The 22223-nt window shown below is 34.2% G+C and overlaps 1 protein-coding gene across 3 annotated transcripts in view; it reads left to right on the forward strand.

The window, feature by feature from the left end:
• Positions 1 to 21965, forward strand: part of LOC136971192 (uncharacterized) — a 58520-nt gene extending 36555 nt beyond the window's left edge. The window contains exons 2-9 of one of the 3 annotated variants that reach the window (XM_067265667.1): positions 11514 to 11587; positions 11675 to 13454; positions 13519 to 13699; positions 15269 to 15526; positions 15596 to 15757; positions 18238 to 18384; positions 18459 to 18583; positions 20173 to 21965. In XM_067265667.1, the coding sequence (XP_067121768.1) occupies positions 11688 to 13454; positions 13519 to 13699; positions 15269 to 15526; positions 15596 to 15757; positions 18238 to 18384; positions 18459 to 18583; positions 20173 to 21759 (4227 nt within the window). In that variant the 5' untranslated portion in view covers positions 11514 to 11587; positions 11675 to 11687 and the 3' untranslated portion in view covers positions 21760 to 21965. Of the gene's footprint in view, positions 1 to 11495; positions 11588 to 11674; positions 13455 to 13518; positions 13700 to 15268; positions 15527 to 15595; positions 15758 to 18237; positions 18385 to 18458; positions 18584 to 20172 lie in introns of those variants that run through there. The other 2 variants (XM_067265666.1, XM_067265668.1) reach the window with 2 other exon arrangements.
• The last annotated feature ends 258 nt before the right edge of the window (positions 21966 to 22223 follow it).

Here is a 22223-nt window from a genome sequence, read left to right on the forward strand (position 1 = left end):
TTTTTTTTTTTTTTTTTTTTAACTCTTTCCGCCCTGTGGGCACTAAGAGGGCCTCTTTTAGAAAGCCCATTATGGGTTCGGCCAGGCCCACAATGGGGCGACCGGGTGGTGAGGGACGGGGCCCGACATATTCGAACGGACCACCCCCCGAAAAATTCCTGGGGATATTCGACCCGCTCGGATTCGATCCCGGGTCCCCCAGAGCGGTAGGCTGCCACCTTGACCGCTCGGCCATCCGGCCATAGTTGTAGTGTTATCATGAGTCACTTTAGATAAGTAACGAAGTATAAAATTATATGATTAAAAGTAATTTTTGCTTACTTGAATAAATTACTTTGCTTCGTATTAATCCCTGACATATTGTTAACATAATATGAGAAACTTTGTCAATTGTTTTTGACAAAACTTTGATATTTGCATATGTGAGAATCTGATTATACGATTCGGTTAATGTGAGCTTAGGTATACAAAATGGCGGCGCTTCTGGTCGCCATCTTGTTTGCACACGCAAATGTGCAAACAAGATGGCGACCGTCGACAATAACATAAACGCGCCTATATTTAATCTTTTTTAAAACTAAAACATTTTTAAACGTAATTTGCTACTTACTTTTTCCCCTGCTTTTGGTTACTTTTCCTACTCTTGGACCAGAAACGAAAAATAAAACAGTCATCATACCAGTGGCGTGCCGTCATTGGAAGCGATGGAAGCGCCGATTCCACCTTCCAATGACCTTCCCTTGTATTTTATAAAATATAAAGTTTCATATTTTAACGTACTTTGCATTAATTAAAATTAATATTTTATTATAACTGCATTATGTATCTTTTACAAATTTCTATACTACATGTGAAAAAAAACGATAAGATTGCTATTGTATATTCGAATGATTCGGTGGCGGAAGGAGTGTCGAAACCGGGTCAGTTTCCAATCAGCTAGATCATATAGGCATTGTCACATGCGGTTTACAGAGCACCAACCTCACCCGGTTTAGCTGGTAGAAGCGACACACGCATAAAGAGTCCTACTTTATATCCCGGAGCGGTTGTGGGCTGTTAGCCACCTGCCTGTCAACTTCCAAGCAGCCAGATTATAGGCATTGGCGCATGCGCTTTACAGAGCACCAACGTCACGGTTTAGCTGGTAGAAGCGACACACGCGTAAAGAGTACGCGACTTTATATCCCGGAGCGGTTGTGGGCTGTTAGCCGCCTGCTAGATATTCGGCCACCCTCGCCCGATTATGTGAATCACGAGCAGACTAGATCAACGGCGGGCAACCCGCGGGCCAGCTACGGCTGGCGAAAAGTTTCTATCCGGCCCGCGAGATCTTTAATAGATTATTAAATTCGAAAAATAACTAATTAATAGTTATTTTTCCAATTCTTTGTAATTTTCGAAAACGATAAGAGAAATAAATGTAGTAATTAACTTTTTATTTATTTATTTCATATTTGCAGACTAAAAAAATTACGAGTTACAAGAAGGCGTCAATTGACTACTACGGCCCGCGGAAAAAACTTAAAATTTATTCCGGCCCATGTTATAAAAACGGTTGCTCACCCTAGACTAGATTTATAACTTAACCCAACTGATATGAATTTACTGGCATGTTTTTATGATAGTTCTGTATAGTTGACAGGAGTTTTAAAAAAATCCATTAAAATATTTGATACATTTATTCCGCGTTTATTCTGCTCTCCCATCTTATATTACTTACGGATTTCAATGTTAAACCGGTGATATTACGATTTAGTATGTCCCATCTGTAAGGGGATGCAGAAAAAACGTGTACAATTCTAGTACAGTGATAAAAAATTAACTGTTACTTTGGCTGCATCATTTACAACCAAATTTAATGAATGAGACGTACAATGGTACAAAAAAAGCTCTAGAATTTATTTTCCTTAAATTTACGATTTATGTATCGGTTGTCATAAAAATTTCTTTCCACTTTTTTCCCAAGACTACAGATATTCGAGTACAAAGTAACCGGTTTCGACTTATTTCTATTTAAGAAGTAGTTAAATAATTAAGCGATTAGGGAATTAGAAACATAAATAAAACCCCGATGAAAGAGCCGAAATTTTACTTAAACAGAAGCTTAACCGAACCAATCTCTTGCCGAGTACAGTGGGGTCTGATCTCTTCGTAATATTAGATGTAATAAAGACAGAAATTTCTGCAGTTCAATGAGAGTGACCGAAAAGTTGTAAATTTTGGAAATTTCCGTGAACACTTGGTCCTAAAACGAATTAGTTAGAAAACGAACGACGGACAATCTGTTAAGTTTAACATATTTAGATTTTTACAGCTATGGTGAGAAACGTTTAAAATCTACAACAACCCCGTCGCGTCCTTTGATATATACTAGTGACGCGAACAAAAGAGGCATTTGACATTGACCGGTATCGGCACCCTCGGGATTTGGCACGGACACACCTACCTGGACCGTCTATGATTCCATTCATTAGCCACTCGTAGGGAGCTACAGTATTTCACTAAGTGGATTGATTTAAGATTTAAAAAGTAAAGAATATTTTGTTATTTTTATGTACGTTTCTTCACAAAGTTATATTTAATTATAAGTTTCTTTAAAAGTATATTCATACAATTGAAGAATTTTTTGTACTAGGTATGTATATTCGTCACACATTTTGTTTTACCAAGTAAGTTTTTTTTTATAATTTTAATTTTAGCCCTTATATCGTGGTTAGTGATTAAAAAATTTATTTTAAAAATGTTTTGGCTCGAGACCATATAATGAAAAAGAAAACATTATTAAAAGACAAAGACCAATGCCTAAATTAAATATAAATACGTCAACAAAAAATTTCGACATTTTGACGATAAAATTTATGACGAATGACAATTCTTTCGTAAAATTGAAGCAATTTGGAAATCAAAGAGGAATAGAATTTAACATTGGTAGACAATATAAAATAATTATTGAAAATTATAACAAGATAATTACGATTAATAGATATATCTAAATTAATAGATGTTATATGTTTTTTCTCAAAGCGAGAATTGGCATTTAGAGGGCGTAGGGAATTTATTGAATCTAATAACGGAGGTAATTATATTGAACTTTTTTATTTATTAAGTACGTCAGATAATCTATTAAAAATACATTTAAAGAAGTATACGGTTTTTACTGGCTTATCGAACAAACGAATACGAACGGGCCCTGACGCGCAATTAGTTGATTGCCCCTGAAAGTCGGCTTCTTACAGAAACACAGCTTCCCTATCGTCAAATGTCACGGCACGCCACTGCATCATACTACCTATAAATTCAATCGATGCATGGATGAAGTGAATTACGAGATTCTATACATCAGTGGTTCGAACAAAATTTGCCTGTATTGTACATAAATTTTACTCCTCTTAAGAACTGCAGTCTTACGATTCGCATCTCTCGACTTTTCATCTACGATAGGCAGCGTCTCCACAGAGGTTGGCATCTGCGATCCACGGCCACCTAGCCTTCCATGTGTCGTTCACGTTGTCTTTCGTGTCGGAAATCACTATTACATATCCTTGGTTATGACAAATTTAACACGTTTAACACACATTTGCACACTATAAACGCACATTTAAACCACGTTTAAACACATTTAGCTCACATTTGCACACTTTAAACGCAAATTTGAACCACATATAAACCCTTTATAAAATTTTTACCTCACTTACACAATGTTAACACACCTTTAATACACTTTTATGACATTTAACACGCATTAAACACATTAATGACACGTTTATCTTGTTAATTACCATTGACAAACTTTCCTCCTCGATAACTTTAGACTTCGAGTAAATTGTACAAACTTTGAAAAAAACACAGACACTTTTAAAAAATTAACAACATACTGTACATAATCCGTCTACATCGTAACCAAAATTCGAAATTCACATTATTCCTCATTTTTCCCGAACGGAATTTTTTGATGGATATTTGCATACGAAGGCATCATTACTATCAGCGCCCATCTATATTTCTTTTCTAAAAACACTTGCCATCGAAGTTACCGGAAGCGCCGCAATTTTGTATACCTAGGCTCACATTAACCTAAGATTCATTTAATTTTTATTGATTTAAATTTCGATGTAATATTTCGATATTAAATTCGACAATTTTCTACTTTAGAGGGAACTTATAAGATAAGGAAATACGGTTTCCTTTCCCAACCATTTACTTCCTTAAAAAGTTCATATCGTATTCGATGACTAAATACCGAGCTACAGTCAGATCATTTCAAAGTTAACACGAAATAAAACATTGAGAAAGAGTCAAATCAAAAGTTTGGTGGACCACCTTTGGCCTGAATTACATGAAGAAAAAGGACTTTGCATACTGTTAATCAATTTATCAATGATATTCTGCCAAATTTCTGACCAAACCTTAAATAATTCTTCTTTGTACACTGATAAATATTTTCTATGGCTAAGATGAATACAGTGGTCTAATTCGTTCCACAGATGTTCTATTAAATTTAAGTCTGGTGACTGTGGTGGCCATTCAAGAACTTTGTTATCATTATCATTAAAATATTTTCTGAGAAGCAATGCTGCATGTTTGGGATCATTGTCTTGTTGAGAGGCAAATTCATTTTCAATTCCCATTTTCCTTGCTAATGCCATTATTGTCTTCAAGTATGTGTTTGTAATCTACTGCTTTCATACGATCATGAATTTGAACAATATTGCCCATTCCGAATCCCGAAACCATTATGTAAGTTGAATGTTTTATTGTTCCCACAGTTTTACTTTTATCGAATGCTTGGGTTTTCTTTCTCCAAAGAAATTTCCGTCGTTTACATCCTGCATCTCTCATTTTGACTCATCACTCCAAATAACACGCTTCCAAAACTCTAGGCCAAAGAGTTTTTTGCGCCCCATGGTATTCCAGAGAAATGTGCGTCCAGATATAAAAATAAATATAGTTACTCTATTATACCATTTCATTACGGAAATTCCGCTTATTTTGTTAAACACGTCATTATTATATTTATTATTAAAAGTATAATGACTGTTTCTGATAAGCTCAAATCGCTTCTTATCAAGTTTCAGAACTGATAGCAAAAATTATGAGAGCTTATACTTTAGGTGAGCCACTAATTTTGCCTGCATTCAAAAAAATAGTGATGACAATGCTCAGAAATGAAGCAGCAATGAAAATAAGCAAGATTCCTATGTCCAACGATACAGTTCACAGGCGTATTATAGAAATGTCTTCTGATATCGAGAAAAATGTAGGCAATAATAAGCGTCAGTATTCAAATTTTGCATTGCAAGTTGATGATTCAACACTCATTACTAACACAGCACAACTCTGCATTTGTCCGTTTTATTAATGAAGATCAAATAGTATATCAGTTTCTTTTTTTGCAAAGAATTAAGTGTGTTATAAAAGATAAAGACGTTTTTAACATTTTGAATAACTATCTTGATAAATGGCAGTTAACACGGAAGTCGTGTGTACGCATTTGTACAGATGGCGATCCTTCCCTTCCAGGGTAAGCTGTGTTAACGGTCTTACATCTTTTGTAAAAATACAAAATGAGAATGTTATTTAACTCACTTCTTTTTTCATAGGGAGGCCTTGATGGCAAAAACATTGGGAGAAAAATTAAGAGAAGTTTTAAATCAAGTTGTTCAGATGGTAAACTTTATTAAAACAAGACCAGTCAAATCCAGTTTGTTCGAAAAGCTTTCTGTCAACATGGATTCACAACACACGACTGCTTTTACACACTGAGGTGAGCTACGACAAGAACTTTTTGCGTTTTTTGAAGAGATGAAACAGTTAAATTTTTGTAACCTCTCTCGATGCGAATTTTGGATGGCCAGGTTACAGTATTTGGCCGATATATTTCAGCAGATCAATATTTTGAATACTAGCATGCAAGGGAAAGAAGAAAATACTCTCACATCTACTGACGAAATGAAAGCGTTTCAGAGAAAACTACAGATTTGGAAAAGAAAAGATGTTCAAGGTAGTTTGGAAATGTTTCCATTGGGAAGTAACACTTGCATAAATGAAACTCTTCCAATAATGGTAGGACATTTAATAAGTTTAGAAGAAAAATTGGGTTTTTATTTTCTATCGCTTAACACTGAACAATACGATTGGATTAGAAACTCATTCATGGAAGCTTCAAAGTGATTTTGGTTTAACATTAACAGAAGAAGAAGAACTGGCAGCTATATGCACTGATCGTGGAATGTTGATTAAACAAGAAATTGTCTGTTGAAGCCTTTTGGATTTCTATAAAAGAAGAATATGTTGCAATATCTAAAAAAGCTTTGAGCATTTTACTACAAATTTCAACATCCTATTTATGTGAATTAGGATTTTCTACCCTCATCACAATTAAGAGTAGAAAGAAAAATTATTCAATGTATTCACGAGGAAATGAGTTTGCCTTTCAAATATATGCCCAAACATTGAAGAACTTGCTAGGACACATCAGGCTCATGTTTCTCATAAACACAAGAATGAAAAAAACTTGAAAAAATTTGCGCTGGGGCTTGCCGAATTTACTAAATCTTATTACGAGTGTATATATATATAAAGATAACTTTTTGTCGTTTATTTATTTTGTAACCCCTCTTTTTTACGAATTCTAAAAACCATAACTCAAAAAATGTAACATAGAAATGTTTTTTAATATCAGAATAAATTTAATTTTGTCGTATTTATTTCTTTTAATTACCATAAAATCACGCTTGAACTTTATATTTTTTTTTCTTTAACCCTTTTCTCCCGACATCTTGTTTACGTTTATTTTGCGATCCCTCCTAGGACAATCAATATAGGTCAGTCAGGCGATATTATTTTAAAAATTCACCAAAAATCAAATTATCATTATATCTGTATGAAAAAAATCACTTACATTTATTAATATCTTTAGTTTTGAATACGATATTTTTTAATGCATTTTATTAGAAAAATTTATAAGAAAAAATATATATATATATATATCAGAACTGACACACAAACTTGATAATTTGTAACATTTTGTGAAAATTAACATTGTCTAGTTACATAGTTGTTTGCTGGCACTGAGCCAGAAAGACGTAGAATATTGTTTTGTACAATTCGATATAACTCTTATGCATGTATGTTTATTCGTTGTGAAATTATCGCACATTATATCAAACATTTGTTTGAAATCAAAATTTTATACTGCTATCAACTAATATAATGAATTACAGTAGAGCGTCGAAAAGTGGAACCAATTGGGGACTGGGGTCCTTCCAGTTAATGATTTGTTCCAGTTTCCGACTTTGTACGAAAAAATACATTAACCTGTCCGATGTTCAAATTTTTCTCCGTTGCGTGTCGCTTCCTGTTGAATTTTTGTCGATTTTAAGCCTAACGAAAATTTTTATAATAATCATCGAGGCTATCGTATCGTTAAAAATTATTTCTGCATTTTGTACAAACAAAATAAATATATTAAAGAATATAAAAAACATGAAAATTATACTTTAGAAGTAAATTTAGTATCAAAAACATTCGATTCAGCACGACACAGTCCGACTGAAAATCGTTCCACTTTCCGGCCATTCCACTTATCGACGCTCTACTGTATTATACTTTATTCACTTCATATCGAACGAGATTATATCTGTTGTTAATAATTTTACAAAAATCTATATTTACCAAAGTAACGATGAATCGGTACCCTCGAAGTTTTGCTTAAAAAGTGAGGGTACCGATCGATCGGTGTCTTCAGGGACAAAGGGTTAATTAATGTTAATAACACAGATGTGTGACCAATATTTTCAATAAATATCGTATTAAATAATACAAATGTTTTAATCCCAATTATCACTTTATTTATTTTTGCCAAACATATTTATGTAGCTAAAATTAGTTTTAACTAATGTTAAAAGTTAAAACTAGTTTTATCTAAAATCAAAACATGTACAGCAGTAAATTCTAGTTTTAACTAGACAGAACGGGTTTAACAATGACATCCAATAAAAACTAGTTTCAACTAGTTAAAACGCGTTTTAACTAAAAACGGGTTTTTACTGTAACATATATAAAAAACAAAAAAGTATTTGAATCGTGTCACGTTTGACTCTCCGAGTTTTTTTTGAAAAACTATATGTGAAAGTTCGAACCCACCGGAATTAAGCCGGTAATGATACATCCCTTTCCGCGCGAGTAGAAGGAAAAGGGATATGAGTCAAAAGAAAGAAAAAATGAATCAGGAGGAACAAGAGTCGAAAAACGCGGGTTGGCGAAACTGAAACTCGTGACCGAGAGAATAAAAGGGCGACGACAGAGAAAAGGGGGAGCGATTACGTTTGTCTTTTAACTGTGCGTGTGCGGACAAAATCGAGGGGAACCGCCGATAATCGATGAAATATTGTCGACTACGAAGACCGACCCGGATCACGAGGTATGACCCGAATTTATGTAAACTCTCCCTCCGCGAATCCAGAAAGAGGCGACCGTCGCGCGCCCCTTTTGTAATTATCCTGCTATCTTAAATAAATTCTTGTTGTTGTTATTATCCGTTGGCTATGTCTTTTATTCGAATATTATCATCCGCCGCTCTACCGTCCACCCCATTCACTTCCTCCACTCGCATAAAAACGCGTAACGCGTAACTCATCCGAACCGCCATCTTGACGTGGGCAGGTCTCACGGACCTGTTAGCCGACAAAAAGGAGGAGCGAGACACCGGCCGCCTCCCGGCACCCACAAATACGTCTGGAGATCTCTCGAACCCAAAAAATATCAAATAAAGGAAAAATTCGCGCGTCCACGCCCGTATGTTGGTGTCTAATTTGTTTAATTTCTTTGTTCTGAACTATAAACAATATCTCAAAATGAGTAAAGTTTAAGAAACAAAATTTGGCACAGTAGCATGTGTATAAAGGGCATTAATGCTATTAAATTTTGGTTCTTTATTAAAGATCGACAGGCTAGAGACATAGAAAGGGTCGTGTGTTATAAATTAGACAGCGTTTCGAAGTAATTTCCACACTTCGTTTACTTTTATTAAATTAATCTTTAAACATTTTATTAGACATATACTGTGAGCAAAATTAATAGTTATAACTTACTGGTGAAATGAAATTTCCGAACATTTCTTGTAACTGTTGGTACAATTGATAGCGGCACAGAAATTTTCCATGATTATTTCTTACGGTATAAACTCACTGAAACTGTCATGGCGTCCTTCTCTTCAATTATCTTCAAAAAGTGGTGCTGTAATCACTGCTACTAGCACTCTATGTTATTCTACAGTACCTCGTTGCCCTCGATGTTAAATGTATCTGTCATTTTTTCAACAAATTTCCCGTGAGTCAATGCCCAACGTTCACTGAGTCACGTGATGTTGTAAACGAGCGCTGCAAGGTCTTATACTTGGACTTAAAACGTCAAACGTGTACTTCTGCTTGTACAAGTTAAACGTTTGTACTTGCGCCTCAACCTCTCTATTTATTATATATATTAAAATTCTACATCTAAAAAAAGCAAACTTTTATCTAAAACATTGATTCAAAATTGCACTTATGAGAAATGTCCGCTTGGAATTTTATGCAGCTGCCACACAGTGCAAGCGTGAATATGTAGACATCTGTGGTGTTTATTGAATAGGAAGAAAGACACTTAAAAACTTGTAAGGAAGATGATATTATTTAGTGGAAAACAAGAGTAACGTCTTTTTACCACAAGCTTTATAGATTAAAAATCCTACTTTCATATCAGTTCATTATTTGAAGAAACAGAGTGACTCCACCAAAATACATTAGTTTACTAAAGATTTTAAAAGCATTATTTAGTAAACTTCACAGATATCCACAGATTAACGATATCCACAGATTCACGTGTCGGCTGCGTAAAAGTTGAAACGCTCATAACATCTGGTAAATACATTTTTCTGTAAAAAAAATGATATTCAGATAAAGTTTAATTTTTATGTTGAAACATATTATACAATAAAAAAATGAAAGTTTTTATTTAAGAAAATGAAGGTGACTCCATTTTCACGATTGTAACGCCATTTGTTATCAAAGTGATTGCCCTATGTTGTGTCTAACATTTTTGGTTTAGTGGATTGATTAAAATGGACCCAGTGTTTATATACATTTAATAAGTTATTGTAAAAAAGTAGGATATATTATTAATTTTAAATATATTTTAGATGATTTTAATTATATTTTATTTTAAAATTTGATCATGAATGCAGCTTCTCTAGCATCGTTTCTCTTGTGGAGAAATGATGCTAGTGTGAGTCCGAGTCGATCGACGAAACAAAGATTTTTAAATTCTATCATTCCAAATTATTTTCTCCATTTTCTTTTCTGTACAAATTTCGACATCAGAAACCAAATTCAGAACCAGAAGTCGAAATTTCTTCCGAGTATGACTGTATTTCCTCTCCCCTGGAAACTCGAAACTGAGTCAGGGGGGAACTAACGACAAAATTCGCTAATTGGCGAGAAAACTAACGTGACAAGATGAAGTAAAAAGAAGGGGCGCGAGGACAGAGGGGTCGTTCGTGGTTCCCGCCTCCATCCAAACTCGAAAGTCTCCGAGTCCCACCGACGTCTCTCCGCCGTCGACGATTCGGTTCTTAACTCCGTCCGCCACTCCACCCATTCCACCGACGATCCTTTGACGAAGTATGACGACAAATATTCTGTAAGCTCTCTCTCGGGTTAGTAACTCCCTTTATTAGTACGTAGGGCCAATATATTCCTATCGATTAGACAATATATTCCTATCCTACTAGACAATAGAGAACGGTTACAAATGCGTTACTCTATTGTCTAGTAATAAATTCTGTTTGTTGTTTAACTGGTGTCATTTATTTGAATATCGCCTCTGTTTTATCGACGAGCCCACTCTCCCAGTGGCGTAGCGTAGTGGGAGCGGCAGGGGCGGCCCGCCCCGGGCGGCACTTTTAGGGGGCGGCATTTTTTCACAATAAATAATAATAATATCTTGTAAAAATTTGAACCATTTCATTTCATATTTTTATCGCACCTACGATTCGGACCGATTGAAATGAGCACGAAATTTTTCATTACTTATTCTGTGACGAAACTGGGGAATCCCCTTTCTTTAAATGTATGTATAATAATGAGAACTTGCTCATTGTAGCGACTGACAACACCGTCTGTACTGACTTGTAGGGATTCCCCGTATTTTATTTAAGAGGGGGCGAAATTTTCCTCCGCCCCGGGCGGCTGACACCCACGCTACGCCACTGCACTCTCCTCCTCCACTCGACCTGACAAGCAATTAATTCCAGACCGGAAACTGCCATCCTTGACTGTGGGCATGTTTTACCGACCTGTTAACCGAGAATAAGGCGGTACGACTCCGACCGACCTCCCGGTGATTCCACACTAGAGATGCATTTTAGAATTTATATTATGGATAAATTTTGAATTTTATTACTGATTTTATGATTTTTTAAAATTAATTATTAATTTAATTGCATGATTTCAGTTATATTTTTAGAAAATTTATAGAAAATTCCTATTTAGAATCATTCTTAATTCTCCGAAATTGTTTCTACGAAAAATTAGGAAAGTTTAATACAAAGGTAAGAAATATCTGATTATTTATCAAACTGAGCAAAAAATTTGAATTAAAATAAAAACTTTTAATAAACAATTTGATAAAATTCTAGAGAAAACTTGAAAATGGTGAAAGAATTAGAAACGAAGATTCTATGGATGCCAAAGAGAGATGTTGCAGTCATCAAGGAAAAAATAAATTATTATTTAGGGGCTGAAATAACGTATTTTGAAGAAATTCATCGTATTTATGATTATTACGAAGAGCAATACAATAATTTAAAATGCAGAATACGGTTCCCACAACGCCTTAAAGATTATAAAGAGAAGTTGATACACGGATGGTGTAAAAAAGATCTAGAGAAAGATCAAGCGTGGTTATCGATGAAAGACACCAAAATATTTAGCACATTTCCTAAACTAAGCGATAAAGAAGTACGCATAAACAGCTTCTCTTTTTGTACAGTAGTTGGCTTGAACAATTTAGTTGAACATTATAACACAAATGTACAGAATGCTGACCTGTCAGAATATAAAGTAACGCAAATCATTGCAGACTTCGAACACGATTGCAAGAGAATTTTCGTGTACTTTATAGTCACAAAAAAGAAACTTGAGAAACAGGAAAAGAATGCAAGTACACATGTATTACACAGATTCAAAATTGAATATTCTGACATATATAGAATATTAATTAACAAGATACCTACTGAAAAAACTCTTAGTTTATGCCTTTACCTTACATATCCAGTATTGTTGTATAGAGTGAGCAGAAACGCGATACAAGAATCTAAAGATAAAAAAGAAGAGGAAAATGATTACCTTAATTATCACAATAAAAATCCTAACACACATTTCATTCGAGTGTCAAATTTCTCACATTGTTCAAGATCAGATATTGGTCTTTCAAGTGTTTTAAAGTTAGAATTATTTTGGAATAAATCTTGGGATGTGATCTGTCGATTGGTAAATAATTGTAAAGATGTTGATTGTTTCTTTTCGCCTCTTAGTAAATACGACAGACCTAGAAGTTATCCAACACCAAAGATTTTAAATGGAAATTTTAATTGTGTTTACGCATTAAAATGCATTGTTTCCAGAACTAGAGATGTTGCTGTGCAGATGTATTTGTACAAACAAACCGGATCAGTAAACGACAAATTAAATGAATTCGAGAATCCAAACGTCTTGGAGATGACACTAATTGAGATCAATGCTGCTCTTGAGAGGAATAACATTGTGATTTTCCAGAATGCACTGAATTTGTTATTTGAAAAATACAAAGATTTTGATGAAGACGTCAATGGAAATAGTCCAAATTTAGTTAAAGTGAGAAGGGCCATTTTGACTCCGACTCGAGTGATATATTTGCCATCTCAATATTATTTTAGATGCCGTTTCTTCAGGCAATTTAATGAAGATTATGCTCTTAGAGTGTCTGTTCGAGAGGATAATTATGAAAAATTATATAGTTTACGCAGAAGTAAATACGAACCTGAAAATGAATCTGACGATGAAGAATTAATTAATTTACTAAAAGTAAATTTGTTAAATGGTTTTAAAATTGGCCAAAGGAAGTATAAGATTTTAGGCTCTTCAACTAGTCACTTAAGAGAACACGGCTTAATGTTTTATGCAGATAAAGATGATACAGGTAAATCGCTAACTCTGAAAGATATACTTCGTGAATTGGGAAATTTTGAGAATATCAAATGCATTCCAAAATACATGGCGCGCATAGGTCAGGTTTTTTCTCAGGCAGTGGATGCAATTCATGTAGACAGGAGTAAAATTGAGGAAATGACAGACATAACAATCCCTCGTCGGAATTCTAACGGACAATATATATTTTCTGATGGAATTGGCAAGATATCTCCCGAATTAGCAAAAAAGGTTAGAAATTTAAAATTTTATTTTATTTCTTATTACAAAATGAATATTTGAAATTATTTTACAGGTGTTTGAAAAATTAGACATTTCGAACGAACCCTCAGCCATGCAGATACGTTACGCGGGATTTAAAGGAATGTTGACAGTTTGGCCTGACATGGAAGGAGAAAAGATTAATTTTAGAGAGAGCATGAAAAAATTTCTATCTAATAACGAAAGTTTAGAAATTTTGAAAGTTAGTAAACCGAGTAAGTATAATATTTTCTTTTATTAAACTTAAAGAGAAGATAAATTAATGTCTGTTGTGCTTGATATACATACTTCATCGATATAAAATTAGGAAAGGAGCTGTTCAAGTATTACATTAAAAAATTCGCCTTTTGATCCTCATTATCAATCATTAAAAATCAAGGTATCCCCTCCCCCTAATTATGTCATTACACTGGAAGTTTACACCATTTGCAAATAGACAGAAATTATAATAATTTCTATTTGTTATTGCACGGACAATTTTGTGATGACTGGGGAGAAAACTGACTGACTGGTGCAATCTTACATCATCAGAGACACACTCTTTTTCTTCATCGTCAGCATCGTCAGATACAAACGAATCCTTCCTCTCCACAAACTGCTGATGTAGTAGTTCAATGGTCCCAAACACCAATAAAATTAAAACTTTTTAAGTACTTTGCTTTTAATCGCTTAAAGAATATAAAATTCAAAGGAAAGAGTGCATTGAATCAAAAATTACAAGTTAAATTTTACAAGTAACAAAATGGTGTAAAAGATCTAAATGTTTTATTATGTAGATCTAAATAATATGAGATATATTTATTAAGAATTCAGCTGTTTTTATTTCAAGAATTCTTTTTGTAAAATTTCTGATGAATGAAATTATACTTAAGATAACATCATTCTTGCCCATCATTTAATTTTTTCATTTATCTTTTATGTCACAAAAGGCTTATAAACACTTTTTCCACATTTTAAGACCGCAGTTTTGTAACTAACTAACTTTCAGAAAAGATATATATATTATATATATATATATATATTATCTTTGCTGAAAGCAAAATTTGGTGGATTTATATAAGAGGTAATATGGCCAGGGCTCTAACTGTTAAGAGGGAAAGTACAACCGAAAGTATGTAATTGTTAAATAAACTATATGAGCATAGAAGTGTAAAACAATATTAAATTAAAAATTTCTTCGGAAAGTTAAAGAATAATTGCAAAGTCCACAATAATTCCAATGTAACTACAATGGAAAATGCCCACATTTTCCATTGTAATTACTGATGTAAAAATGAAAAACTGTGATAAGTAAAAGTGTGCAAATACATACAGCACTTTACATACCTGTACATACATACATTCATACATATATACAGTATATAGTAGGTCTTTCTAATCTTTCATCTGCTATATTTAGTCAGGTTGTTGTTGTTCTTATCGCATGTTACTTTACGGTAAAAATGTTTATCATATAATAACATATATAAATAAATAGAGCTTCTAAAGTAGAAACTAAGAATTTTGGTTAATTACATACAGATATTGTGGTATTTTGCTTAAATAAGCTGCTGTAAAGTATTAGAGATCAGTCTTCTTCAGGTCTCTAGATCAGACAGAGTTTAGATTTCCGTACATTTTTAAATCTCGTTAATTACTTTTTTTGTATTCATAATGAATAAAATTTCAAATCTCTTAGTTGAGTAGAATTTTTGATGATATTCCACATAATATGGTGCTTTTGATGTAAAATATGAATATTTATATAAATATTCTAAAGTAATTGTTAAATAAATTCATTACAGGAATGGTTTATCTAAACAGACAAATCATAACAATTTTATCACAGCTTGACATACCAGACAGAGTATTTTTTAAATTGCAAAAAAGTATGTTCGAGAAAATGTTAAAGAGTTTCATCTATGAGGAAGATGCAAGAGATATGTTAAAACAATACTGTGCCTTTCGCATCAATTACCGCAAAATTAATGAGTTTGACATTGATATGCTCTACGAACCATTCTTTGTCTCATTGCTGAGAGCTATATTCTATAAACATATAGGTAAAACAGATTATTCTTTATATACTGTGTTTAGTATATAATAATATTCTACAACGATAAATTTTTTAGATAAATTAAAGGTGAAAACTCGTATACCGATTCCACCTGATCAAGGTAGAATCATGTTTGGTGTTTTGGATGAAACGAAGCGACTAGAATATGGTCAAGTATTTATACAGTACACGAAAGATATTTGGGATGAAGAAGATAGAAAGCCCGTCAAATATATTGGTAAGGTTTTTTCAATTGATGTATACAATAAATTAAAACATACAGGGCGACCATAATTAAAATTTCTCTATTCAGAGCACTTTGTAGCTGTAAACAATAAACGGATTGACGCCAAAATTTGTGTACAAATTATGCAGAAGATGCAGAAAAGGATTTTGCAAAAAAAAATTTAGCTCAAAGATAAAGGGAAGGTTGGGGAAGATTAGCATATATGGATTGGAACATGCTTATCATGGAAATGTTTCAAATTTTGGAAACTTAAAGGTTCGTAATACACTGCTTGTTCAAAGCATCACTGAAAAGGTGTTGGGGTTTTCTGTAGTACACACTGTTCATCACTTTCAAATTTTACACCAGAACAATGTGGCATACATTCTATAACATTCCTTAATTAGTAAACCATATCTGAAGAAGGCATGTCCCATGCGGTACAGATAAATGCATTTTCGTTGTTTTGATTCATGTATTTGCCTGTAATGCACCTTGTAGCGGAAATTTTCAAAATAAATCTGTTTATGCAAGATCCTTTTACGCACCCTTTGCATAGTCTGTATACAAATTTTTCTGTGAAATGATCGTATTGGTTCAACAAAAGAGTGCTCTAAATAGGGAAACTTTAATTATGGCCTTCCTGTATTTAACACTATATTCCTAATGCCTTGTTTTAAAAGTATTTACATAAAATAAATAACTATAACATTTAACACCCTCAAGACCTTAACCCGAGTTAGCTCGGGCATAGGCCTTTTTAGAGCCGGATGTACTATAGGTGACCACCTATGGAATTTCGGGACTTTGAGTATATATTTGAACTCAGAGGACCGAGAAGAGTTCAACGGTACCCTACTTTTGGGCCGGAGGCAAAAAATAAGAAAGTTATCATACTTTTTTCGGCGATCGCGCTATGATTGGGGGTTGTGTCGCTCTCTCCGCTAAGCCTATCGCGTGTTTAACAGGCAGTCCGGCATGTCGGCCATATATACCTTTCAACAAAGGAAGATGTTGATCCACGAGCACACCGATTGTCTACAGTTCCAGTTAAGTCCTTTTTGCACACCCTCGCGCTCGTCGACCTTGGGGGCTATGGCTCCTCAGTCTAGCTATCGCTCGCGGTTGGGAGTCGCGAAGCGTGAACAAAAGGAAAAAAAGAAACTGGCGTTCGACTGTTCATGCTGCTGACGGACTCGCCGATTGTTTAAAATCACTAGTTATTGATTCACGATAGTTCTTCAACAAAAGAAAGGAAAGGAAGTGGCATTCGACTGTTCGTGCAATTTCTTGCCTTTTAGAATGCTTTTTAAAAATTTGTTTGCAGACTTTACCGCGAGATGGCAGCACTAGCAACTACGGCGCCGTTTGCATGAAAGCATTAAAAAAGTAAAATTTTAAAACTATGATAACTTTCTTATTTTTCGTCTCCGGTCCAAATGTAGGGTATCGTTGAACTCGTCTCGGTCTCCTCAGTTCAGACATATACTCAAAGTCCCGAAATTCCGTAGGTGGTAATCTAAAATACAAAAATATCGAATGTGTATCCAATATCGTTAATGATATTTTAGTTTTTGACAATTTGGACATTTCGTTATGGCCTTTAAATTTAACAACAGACATGCAACGTTATTTGCTTAAAAAGAAACCATCGTCAAATATTTCTCTTGCACATACCACTAAAAATGTAGTGACAGAAGCTGGAAAAACTGTAACTCAGACATTAAAGAAAAATATTTTTACTCTTAACAAGGCAAACGGAGAAAAAAATTGAGCGAGAATGGTTAGTGTGTAGCCCAAGAAGTAAAGCAATTTACTACTATATTTGCAAGATATTTGCGATCAGAAAAACCACTTTTACAGAATGTTACTCGGACTGGAAAAATGCAAATGTAAAAGAACATGAAAGTTCTACTGATCATAGGCATTCTATCGAAATTTTGATAGCAAGAAATTCAGTTGAGGGACTTGGAGATACTATAGTCGAAAAAAGTATTTAGAGGAAAAAAATACTGGAGAAATGTACTGCTGCAGGTAGTAACAACAATAAAATTTTTAGCTAAAAATTCTCTTGCATTTTGTGGCTCTAAAGAACTCTTTTCTGAATGTCAAAGCAAGAATTACATTGGAGCTATAGAATATTTGGCAGAATTTAATTAGTTTTTAGCATCGCATATAAAACAATATGGATCAGCTGGAAAAGGCAACGTGAGTTATCTTTCTTCAACTAGTTGTGATGAATTTATTAAAATATTGAACAAGAAAATGTTAGAAACATTTGTGTCAGAAGTTAAAGCTGCCAAGTATTTTTCCATAAAAATTGCAGTCAGGCATTGTGACAATGTTACAATACATAATTGCTCGTTAATTACAGAAAGTTTATGCAAACCATTATAAATTACATAGTTTAAGAATAAACTTTATTTTTATTTGAAATATTTTGAAGCTTATTACTCTTTGTTATTATATAACATAATATTCTATTATCGTAGGTGAAGTCTTGGTGACAAAGTGTCCCTGTATGCATCCTGGTGACATTCGTAAGTTTCAAGCAGTAGATATCCCGGAATTAAGTCACATTAGAGATTGCATTGTCTTCCCAGCCAAGGGAAAACGCCCTCACCCCGATGAAATGGCTGGTAATGCTGTTTTCATTTTTATGGGAATTTTCTAACATAATATAAAATAGTACAGATGGGGTATTGTTTCTAAGGCTCCGATCTAGATGGCGACGAGTACTGTGTTATCTGGATGGAAGATTTAATTTTTAAATGCGAAAATTGTACACCAGGAGACTATTCGAATTTGAAAGAAAAAGAACTAGATCGTGAGATAATGGTATGTTTTATTTATATTATTTTATCAAATTTACTTATGCACCGCTTCTATTACATATTAATTCTTGAATTTTATGTAATCTTCATTTAGTCTATATATGTACAGTACGTAAGTGTTGTGATACTAGTTTCTTCATATCCCATCAAGTTTGTCACAAGCTGAAAAAGTTTGAGAACCTCTAACCAAGTAAATAAAAACTAATACACTATATTCTTGCTAATCTTGCAAATTCTCGCACAGATAGTGCTAGATTTGTGATAGTGCCGGATTATTGGGAGTGTATAATCTTAAAAGTAATGAATGATATGACCTGTTGGCTTTCATTACTGATCCTACTTGGAAGCAGGCGACTAAATGATATGGTGCACTGACATGTGTGAGAAACCGTGGGCCAGGAGTTAATCCCTACTGACCATTTACTCGGCAACAGTATACAAAGACCGCCTACGTTGTCGTTTCGAATGGCATTTTATGAAGTGGCGTGGGAGGGTGAAGTGGGTGGTTGGGAGTGACAGGAGACAGGTGAAATAAAATAACTAAGCATTTATTAATGTCTAAAGTTAACATACAGAGGATCTACAAAGCTAACTCGGTTAAATGCGATTAAATATTAAATATATATACAGTATATAAAGGGCTGCTCTAGGCCAAGCCTATTCCCGCTGCTGGAGAGATCGAGTTCACAATTAGCTAACAAAGTACCTCTATGAGGAAACGAACGGTATGTGTCGATCAGTTCGTCGGAATCGAAGTCCTAGTCGATATGGCGAGTTGTATGGATGTTCGAAGCCGTGATCTGTCTTCTACCCGGCCGAGTCTTCTCCTGCTCGTTGGATCGGGTCCGTTGTATGGGAGGTCCGGGGACAGAATGCGCACATTTACAAGTATAATTCCTTTAGATCGCCCTGAGCTTCCGGGGGCTCGAGCTTTTATTCGACTGTTGTGGGAAAAGGATCACGTGATCGTCCATGTTGACGATGACGACGCATTTTCTGACACCTATGTGTCAACTTTCCCATCAGATTGCTGACAATCGGGTTGACCTTCGATCCGAAACTTTTCGATAGTTTTTCTATCGGCAGATGTTTACAATCAAAAATTTGCGTTACATTTTTTTCTCGAAAATTCGCGGATTTCACACATGCAATATTGTAAACACACGGCTGTAAAGAGATTCTTGTGGCAACGGAGTGCAGCAGGTGCCTTCATGTTTTTTAACAAATGAAATACGTACAACGTTTATAAGCAGCTTTTAAGATTTTATTTTCTGTTAGTTAAAATAATATTAATTTTATAGGGATAGAAAACATTATGGGTCCCTAAGATTTTTCTAGACCTGAAAAAATCCTCATTTCCATCTCCTCTTGACGGGCCTAATTGTACACAGAAATGAACCCTGAGCAAACAGGAAAACAGATGAGTGACATGACAAAAATTTTTATTCAAACGTATCAGTTAATTGAGAAACCAGATTAACAAGAGTGCGCTTTATATGAAAAATATACTTTGTTTTATTATCTTACTATAAATATAAGTTGAATATATTAGAGAATATTTAATTGTATCTATCTTTTTACCATTGTTTAAAGGCTGAAGACATGGTGGATTTCTTTTTGAAATTTATAAGAGAATCAGAAATTGGAATAATTGCAAATGCACATCTTGCATGGACAGACATAGAGTATGATGGGATATTTAGTGAGAAGTGCATAAAAATTGCCGAAAAGCATGCCAGGAGTTTGGATTTTGGGAAAACTGGAATCAACGAAACACTGAGTTCGGACGAAGTCGTCCAAGTTTATCCGGATTTCTTTGATAAGAAACTCGAAAAAGATACGTACCGATCAACTAAAATTCTGGGTCAATTGTATCGTTGTAGCAAAGTTGTACAACTAGGATTTAAGGAATTTATCGAATCTGAAGAGGATAAAACAGCATACATCCATTACATATTGGATCCTGATTTGGTTTATCCAGGAAACGAACTTTACATCAAATCAGCAAAAAAAGCGTACAAAAAATATAAAAACGAAGTAGACCGTATGTTAACTCAATACGGAATCCAAACAGAAGCAGAGTTACTTTCTGGATCCATTTTTAAAATGCACAAATACATGTCAAATAATATGGATTTGAATGACATGCAACTTATCAAGCACAGGGTAGAAATGTTAATTAGAAAAATGCGAGAGGATTTCGTTGAGGAATTTGTCTCAGGTAGATATAGTTTTGAAACTATATTTGATGATCTTTATGGATCAGAGCAAAAAGAAAAAGTTTTTCAAAAAGCATCAGCTTGGTATAAAATAACTTATGATGAGACCCAAAGAGATGGTACATCAAGAAACAGGAACGGAAGATTCTATTACGGATTGCCATGGACTATAAGTGATGTGTTGTGTACAATGAAAGGCGAGATCGAGAAGAATGCGAGAAACATTTCTAGAAGAACTCAATTTCAGAAACGTTTAGGACGATCCCTCACTCAAGCTTTTCCGGAAGTTTTCGAAAATCCAATATGTCATCGTTCTGACGTACAAAAAACCATCTTTAACATAATGCATCATTGGATAAATAACAATGTCATACAAGATAATCAGTACTTCGATCATGAGAGCGCAGATGCCGTAATAGTGGAATTACTTAGTTACGTGTTTGAAGAAATAGCAGAACCAAGAGATGGTGAAGAACAAAACGTTTCACTCAGTGAAATTTTAATGGTCTTTCTGGAAAAGCTGTCATGTAAGATGCTTGAGAAGCAATCTTTCAATAGCGGAACATTAATAGTGCCTTATATATTGAATAATCAATTTTTGGGGCAGTTAAGCTTTAAAATATTCCTCAATTTGGTTTGTTCTCGTAACACGGATTGTTTTCAAGCCGTGAATGCTGATTTACAACTCGAAGTAGAAGATGTAGAGGCTACTTTTCGATTGCAATTGGTCGATGATGAATTAGCCGCAAGATTCTGTCGACAGGAATTTGAAGTGAAAAAGTTGTTGTCGAACTGGACAAAAGTAAAAAAAATTTCATACAGGCCAGAACTAGTACGTAGAAAAAAATGGGTTGCAATGATTACAGTCAATGGTAACAGGTATGCCGTTAATCACTTTCAAGACTTGATAATACAAGAAGATTTTAATGATATGATTATTGAAAGTATAGAAGCTGACTGAAGGTTTTCCCTTATACGTAACTGTTATGGAGACGGAAAAGCTAAATATGAATTAAATAAATGTAATCAACCAAAAATTTTACGAATTTATTGTTATATCTTTAATATAATCAGATTTTTTACACGTTATTTTGTTCTTGTATACGAAAGAGTGGAATTTATTCCTTCTGTAATTTTGTTCTAAATGAATTAAATTCTTTAATTTATTATTGCAAATTGTATTTTTAACTGATGTTTTTAAAGGAATGTAGGATTGTTGACACATGGCAACGCAACACGTGGGCGATCTGCTAAGAGAAAGGCCCCGAGAAAAACATTCAATCGGAACTGGCCCCTATTTTTGTGTTAGATAAAGAAAACCCGGGAAACTCCACATTGGTAAGGCGCGAACATGTGAATAATTACTGCTGTTCAGTGGTTTATCCGCATGATCACTAGTAAGCTCAATGTTTAACTGAAATTTGT

This window comes from Centruroides vittatus, unplaced genomic scaffold (genome assembly GCF_030686945.1).
Source record: "Centruroides vittatus isolate TY-2023 unplaced genomic scaffold, ASM3068694v2 contig_235, whole genome shotgun sequence".
NCBI classification, from domain to species: Eukaryota; Metazoa; Arthropoda; class Arachnida; order Scorpiones; family Buthidae; genus Centruroides; species Centruroides vittatus.